General features: G+C 39.7%; 1 protein-coding gene across 1 annotated transcript in view; it reads left to right on the top strand.

Moving 5' to 3' along the window:
• The first annotated feature begins 7813 nt into the window (after positions 1–7813).
• The window catches only part of CTRB1 (chymotrypsinogen B1), an 8475-nt gene continuing 8263 nt past the window's right edge, over positions 7814–8025 (top strand). The window contains 1 exon segment of the mRNA XM_027843264.1: positions 7814–7877. Coding sequence (XP_027699065.1) covers positions 7814–7877 — 64 coding nt within the window.

Genomic DNA, 8025 nt, shown 5'->3' with positions numbered 1-8025 from the left:
TTGAACTATAAAGACTCTAACAGAATTAAAATAAGGGGTCTGAGCAAAATGTATTATACTTCACCTGAGCACACACACACATAAACATTGGTAAAAAATATGATTTCAGACAAAATTACAGCAAAAATTGACTTAATTAAAAGACCTAAAAAGGGAAACTAAATTTTGTCAAAAGGTAGGATAGAAAATGAATTGATTTCAATATTTAACATATATGCACTCTGTGGCATAACTTCTAAACACCTAAAGGAAAAAAAAACTAAATGAATTATGAGGAGAAATAGACAGTAAAACTATAATAATTGAAGACCTCCATTTATCCCTATGCCCTAGACAAATCTATCCAAAAATAAACAAAAAAGAAGTTAAAGATCTGAACAGGAAGTTAGAAAAATTAAATTTGATAAACCTCTGGAAATTATTGAAAGAAATAAAAAAGAATATACATATTTTCAGCTGTATATGATAAGTTTATAAAGATTAATCTGGTCTTAGGACATTAAAAATTTCACAAATTCAGAAAAGCAAAAGTATTATATACATCCTTTACTGACCACAATGTAATAAAAATTATATTTAAAAAGGGATCCTACTAAATTCCTATTATTATGATACAGATATGGTCTTGATGAAAAAATGAGAGAGAATCATAACAGAAAACATGTGTGTGTGAATATATATATAATATGTATATACACACACACAGACCCATATACAAGTATCTCTAATGAACAAAGATGAAAAAATTTGAAATAAATATCAGCAAAGAAAATAAAACAAGCCATCACAAAGATAACATACTCGGTTGAATTATTGAATTCATGCTTTTAATTAAAAGACATAAAAAGGGAAACTACATTTTGTCAAAAGGTAGTATAGAAAATGAATTGATTTCAATACTTAACATATATGCACCCAGTAGCATAACTTCCAAACACTTAAAGGAAAAAACTTACAAAGTTGAATTTATGAGAGGGATTCAGAGCTGGCTGATTATTAGGAAATGCATAAAATCAACAATATTAATAACAAAATCAACAAAAATCAAATGATAATATCAATAGATACAGTAAAGGCTTTTGACAAAATACATCCGTTTTTGTTGACAATAGTAGAAAACATAGGAATAAATGGACCTTTCCTTAAAATGACAAGTAGTTTATCTCTAAAGCCAAGGGTTACTATAATTTGTAACAGAGATAAACTAGAATCCTTCCCAGTAAAGTCAGAGGTGATACAATGATGTCCATTGTTATCACTTCTATTTGATACAATTCTAGAAATGTTGGTTCTAGGGATAGGATGAGAAAAAGAATTTGAGGGATAAAGTATAGGTAAAGAAGAAACAGAATTATCACTTTTTGTATAAGATATGATGGTGTGCTTAAAAAACCCACAAACTAAAAAATTAGGGCAGCTAGGCAGTGCAATGGATAGAGTACTCAACTTGGAATCAGGAAGACTCAGCTTCCTGATTTTAAATCTGGCCCTAGACACTTAGTAGCTGTGTGGCCCTGGGCAAGTCACTTAACCCTGTTTGCCTCAGAGTCCTCATCTGTCAGATGAGCTGGATAAGGAAATGGCAAACCTTTCCAGTGTCTTTGCCAAGAGAACCCCAAAACGGAGTCACAAAGAGTTGGACGTGATTAAAATGTACCAACAAGAATGACTCCACCAACAAAACCCTAAAAATATTAATTGAAACAATTAATAACTTCAGCAAACTTTCAGGACATAAAACAAATTCATACAAAACATTAACATAAAAAACAGTGACATTGGCAAACAACAAAGCCCAACAAGAAGAGATAGAAAAAGAAATTACATTTAAAATTACTACAGAATGTATAAAGTGCTTCAAAGTCGATGCCCCCCCAAGATATGCATAAGAACTGTCTAATATAAATACAACTACAAAACACATTTATAGACACAGGAAGACCTGAAAAACTGGGAAAATATGAATTGCTTATGGGTAGGATAAGCCAATATAATAAAAATGACAAAACTACCTAAAATAATTTATTTATTCAATGCCATACCAATCAAACTACCAAAAGATAACTTTTATAGTGCTAGAAAAAATTAAAATTATACTCATATGGAGGGGAAAAAGGTTATGAATCTCAAGAGAAATAATGAAAAGAAATGGAAAGGAAGGGGGCCTAAGCAGGATCAGATCTCAAACTAGACTACAAAGGGCTAATTATTCAAACTATTTGCTACTGGTTACAGAATAGGTTCATCAGTGGAACACGTTAGGTTCACAATATACAGAAGCAAACGTATGTGATAATTCAGTGTTCGATGGATGGGGATTGTTATTGTTGTTAAGTCTTGTCATGACACCATGGATCAGAGCATGCCAATACTCTCCATGGGTCTTCTTGGAAGAGACACTGCAGTGGTTTTTGCCATTTCCTTCTCCAGTGGATAGAGGCCAACAAAGGTTCAGTGACTTACTTGCCCAGGGTCAGATAGCTAGTGAGAGTCTGAGGCCAGATTTGAACTCAGCTCTTCCTGACTCCAGGCCCAGAGCTTTATCCACTGAGTTGCTACTGAGCTAAGGACTCATTATTTGACCAAAACGGCTGGCAAAATTGGACAGCACTCAGGTAGAAATTAAACTAATAGCTCACACCTTATACAAACATAACCTCCAAATGCATACATGACCTAGATATAAAAGGCCATATTATAAACAATTGAGAGAAACATGGAAAAAATGACCTGTCAGATCTATGGATTGGTTGTTGTCCTTTGTTCTGGAAGAAGACCAGAATGACATCACTATGTTGGGTCGAGGTACAGGGTGTCTGACTATGACTGATGTTTGCAGACAGAAAAGTTCATGACTAAACAAGGAATAAAGAGGAACATAGACAATAAAATGGAGCATTTTTATTACATAAAATTAAAAAGCTTTTGTATAAAAAATAGTTAAGATTTTGGGGTTTTTTTTTTGCTTTTTGGCAAGGCAATCAGGGTTAAGTGACTTGCCCAGGGCCACACTGTAAGTGTCTGAGGTCAGATTTGAACTCAGGTCCTCTTGAGTCCAAGGCCAGAGCTCTATCCACTGTACCACCTAGCTGCCCCTAAAGTTAAGATTCAAAGGGAAACAAATAACTTGAAAAAAAATCTTTGCAGTGTTTCTAATAGAACATTCTGGAACTGATAAATGGCCTAAGGATATGAATAGACAGTTCTCAAGGGAAGAAACTCAGGCTATTTATAGCCACACACTACTAATTAGAGAAATGTAAATTAAAGCAGTTCTGAGATTCTACCTCACACCTATCAGAGTGGCAAAAAAAAAGGGGGGGGAATAATAAATATAGAAGGGGCTAGGGGAAAACAGGCACATTGATACATTGGTGGTAGACCTGTAAATAGGTGCTGTTTTGTTGTTGTTCAGTCACAACTGACTCTTTGTGACCCCGTTTGGGGTTTTCTTGGCAAAGATACTGGAGGGGTTTGCCATTTCCTTCTCCAGCTCATTTACAGATGAGGAAATTGAGGCAAACAGGGTTAAGTGACTTGCCCAAGGTCACACAGCTAGTAAGTGTCTGAAGCTAAATTTGAACTCAGGTGTGGCACTCTATCCACTGAGCCACCTAGCTACCCCATGTGAATGGGTACAACCATTCTAAAGGAAAACAATTTGGAGTTAAACACAAAAAGTTACTAAACAGTATGTGTCCTTTGGCCCAGCTATACCACTACTAGGCCTGCACACAAAAGTGATCAAAGAAAGCTGAAAAGGTCTTTTATGTACAAAAATATTTATAGCAGCTCTTTTTGTTGTGGCAAAAAGTAGGAAACTAAAAGGATGTTCAATAACTGAGGAAGGGCCAAATTTGGTCTTGTTGTTTGGTCATTTTTCAGTCTTGCCTGACTCTTCGTGACCCCATTTGGGGTTTTATTGGCAGAGATACTGGAGGGGTTTGCCATTTCTTTTTCCAGCTCATTTTACAGATGAGGAAACTGAGGTAAACAGGGTTAAGTGACTTGCCCAGGTCACACAGCTAGTAGGTGTCTGAGGCCAGCTTTGAACTCATGAAGATAGATGTCTTCCTGATTCCAAGTCCACTGCACCACCTAACTGCCCCTGTGGTATATGGATATGATGGAAGACCATTAAGATGTTGATTTCAAAATGAGATAAGAGAGGCAACTAGGTGGAGCAGTGGATAGAGTAACGGCCCTGAAGCCAGGAGGACCTGAGTTCAAATCCGGCCTCAGACCAAACACTTGACACTTACTGACTGTGTGACCCTGGGCAAGTCACTTAACCCCAATTGCCTTAAAAAAAAAATGAGGTAGAGAGATTCATATGAACTGGGGCAGAGTGAAGTGAGCAGGAACAGAACAATTTATACTCTAACATCAGTGTTAGCAAAATGAACAATTTTAAGGATTTTCATAAACTGATAAACAATGAAATGAGCAGAACCAGGAGAATAATTTGTACAATAACAACACCGTAAAAATGAACTTTGAAAGCTGTAAGAATTATGACCAATACAATGATCATTCATGATTCCAGAGGACCAATGATAAAACATGCTGTCCATGCCAAAGAAGTGAGTGACTTTGAAGTGCAGAATGAGACATAGCTTTATTTTTGTATACATCAACTAAGGGAATTTGTTTTCCTTGACTGTGCATATTTGAAACAAGAAATTTGCTTTTCTTTTATTTCTTTTAAACAGGTCTGGGGGATAGGATGGGGAGAGAATATGTTTCTGTATGGTCTTGATCATTTTTAATAGAGAGATTATGGGAGGCTACAAGTGTGAAATGTTTACTGGCACTTTCAGATGGTATCACTATTGTTAATTTTACTTAATGGTTTTACTTTGTAATGAGGGAACTTTCATGTAGTAAAAATAATCTGTAAATATATTCAAAGTACAAACAACACACATCAATAAAATACAATTAAAAAAAGAAAAACAAACAAAAAGGAAGCAGATCAATGAGCAAGACGGGACTGCTATTGCCACCACGACACATCGGGTGTGCACACCGAACCTGTACCGTCACCTGTCAGTCCTAGCCCCCTGCACCTTAACCTACTCTGTCCCCCTTCTGCTGTACTCTCCGGAAAGCATGTTCTCTTCGTTAAGAAAGCCCCCTTCTTGTTAGATTTCTTTCTCTCCTCCTTCCATCTTCTTGCAATTGCAGGAACCTGGGTCCCCTTGTATCCCTGGTTCTTCTCTTCAGTATCCTATGCATCTTCTCTCTTTTGCCCACACATTAGGCCAAGAGGAGAGGTACATGTGCTTCTACCATCTCCCTGCCACTCCCAGACTGTCCACCCACCACTATCGATCAGCGATTCTGGGGTTCGTTCCAGCCATGTTGCTCTTGGTGACAGTCATCTACCAGGCCGCTCAAGTCATTTCTCCTTCCTTTCTCAAGGAATTCAGTACCTGGCTCAGAGACCTATTTTCCATCTCAAGCCATGCCCTTTAACCTGCAGATTGACGTCTCCTCCTGGTTCATCAATATCCTTGACTCCCACAATCTGCACACTCCCAACAGCTCAACGCAGGGATGGACACGTCCTTGATCACCATTTCTCCCATTTCATCCATAATTCTCAAAGGCCTCTTGCTGTTTGGACCCTCCTGTGGGTACTGCCCTCCCTTGTCTTCCTCTCCTGACCCTGTTCAATTTTACCACAGTCTCCATTCACTCTACTCACTCTCTGGTTTCCCAGTCCATCATCTTCATTCTGGTCTCACCTTGTTTCATTTTGAACTCTCACCCTATAATTAACTTTACATTGTCCTCTATCCTCTGCTTCATGGCCGAACTCATGGAAAAAGCCATTTGTACTCATTGTCTCTACTTTTTAACCTTTTTTTTCAAAGGTTATACATGTACAATCATGTTAAACATATTTCCACATTAGTCTTTAATCTCCTTAACATCTGGTTTGTGACCACACCACTCAACTGCAACTTTTCTCTCCAAGGTCACCAATGATCTTTCCGTTGCCAAATTTTTCTCCTCAATCTACCTCTTTCTTGCCCTTTCTGCAGCATTTTACAGTGTTGGTAAATCCTTCCTCTTCTCTGTTTTCATGACACTGTTCTCCCTTTGTTCTTCTCCTCCATGTCTGACTGAGCTTTCTCAATCCCCTTTTCAATATCATCATTCCCCTCCCACTACCTATGTGTATGTGCACTCCAGGGAGAGCCCTCTTTACATACTTTCTTGGTGATGAAATCAGCTCCTATCAATTCAACTCATCTCTATGGAGATGACTCCCAAATACATATATCTACTTCCCATTCCTCTTCTGTGCTTCAATTGTCTCTCAGACATTACCACTGGGATGTCCTAGAGTCATCTCAGACTCAAACTCAAGATGTCCAATACTTATTAGCTTTCTCCCTAATCCCATCCCTCCTCTTAACTTTCCCTATTTCTGATTTGAGTCAGACAGATTCCCAGTCTTGAAGGAATCCCTAACTCTCCCTTCTTACCTCTCCTTATGAGTAATCATTATCTCATTTCTGGAATATTATAAAAGCCTTTTCATTGGTCTATTTGTACCCAACTCTCCTCTTTCCAACTCATTCTCCACGCTGCGGCCAAGTTGATATTCATAAAGCATGGTTTTGACTATGCCATTTCCCTTAAGAGGCAGCTGCTAGATGGCCCAATGGATAGAGTTCAGGGCCTGAAGACAGGAAGACCTGAGTTCAAATTCGGCCTCAGACATTTACTAGCCGTGTGACCTTGGGAAAGTCGCTTGACCTCCATCTACCTCAGTTTCTCCAACTGTAAAATGGGGGTCATATTAGCACCTACCTCTCAAGGTTATTGTGAGGATCAAATGAGATATTTGTAAACGGCTTAGCACAGTACCTGGCACATAGTAGGTGCTTAATAAATGTTCTTTCCTTCTTTCCTTCCTTCCTTCCTTCCTTCTCAAGTGACTCCCTACTTCTACTGGAATAAAATACAAATTCATGCGTAGCACTGAAAACTTTTCCCAGTCTGGTTCCACGATTACACACCAAGCCCCCTTCCCACAGTTTACCTGAGGCCTAATTGCTGACTTGCTGTTCTCCACACATGACCTTCTACTGGCCTTTGCACAAGCTGGCCTCCAGGCCTGGAATGCTCTCCCCGCTCCCCTGTCAGATCCCCTAGATCCCTTCAAGGCTCAGCTCACCCATCTCCTACAAGATGCCTTCCCTTATTCCTCTGGTCATTAGGGAATCAGGAATTCCCATCATTCCTCTAGACACTTCTCTACACCAAAATCCATCCAGTAGTAGAATATGAACTCTTTGAGGACAGACACTGATTTGTGTCTGTTTCCCCAGGACTCAGCATTGTGCCTGGTATACAATATGTGCTTAATAAATACTTGTTGAATTTCACTGTGGAAAGCTCTCCAGGAGGTGAGCCTCCTCTTGGGAGTTCCGCTGAGATCTGGCTGGGTTCAGTCTTGCTGGAAGTCAGTGGGTGCTTTGGCTGGGCTCCTGCCAAGGACCTTTGGTTGAACCAGCAGGGCAGCAGGTACTATGGTCTCAAGTAACAACGCCAGCTCTCCTGTGGCGTGAAGCTGGGCCCCAGGCAACATCCGGAAAGGCGCTCAGGAAAATTGGGTAACACGGCCCATGTGCTTATCACCCCAAGGTCTCTCGATAACAGAGGTGCAGAGGAAAAGAAATGATGAAGACGAATCTCTAGACACCACCCCACCCTAAGTAGGGAAAGGCAAGACCAGTGTATGACTGGTGGGGCACAAATATATAAGGAGAAGGCAATTCTGCTTAACCCCATCACCATGGCCTGCCTGGGACTCCTGTGGTGTTTTGCCTTCATTGGCACCTCTTTAGTTAAGTGTTAGGGTCCCCTCGGGGAAAGAGGAAGGGATATTTCCACGGGCAGGCTCTCCATTGACAGTAAAGAAGGGCTCTCTCCTAACCTGAAATATCTAGGCAGGGTGGTGAGTGCCGTGTGTGTGTGTGTGTGTGTGTGTGTGTGTGTGTGTGTGTG

This window comes from Vombatus ursinus, unplaced genomic scaffold (assembly GCF_900497805.2).
Source record: "Vombatus ursinus unplaced genomic scaffold, bare-nosed wombat genome assembly UNPS02014900.1, whole genome shotgun sequence".
Classification (NCBI taxonomy): domain Eukaryota; kingdom Metazoa; phylum Chordata; class Mammalia; order Diprotodontia; family Vombatidae; genus Vombatus; species Vombatus ursinus.
Note: the sequence above shows the minus strand (reverse complement) of the source record. Positions and strands in the feature narration are given on the sequence as shown.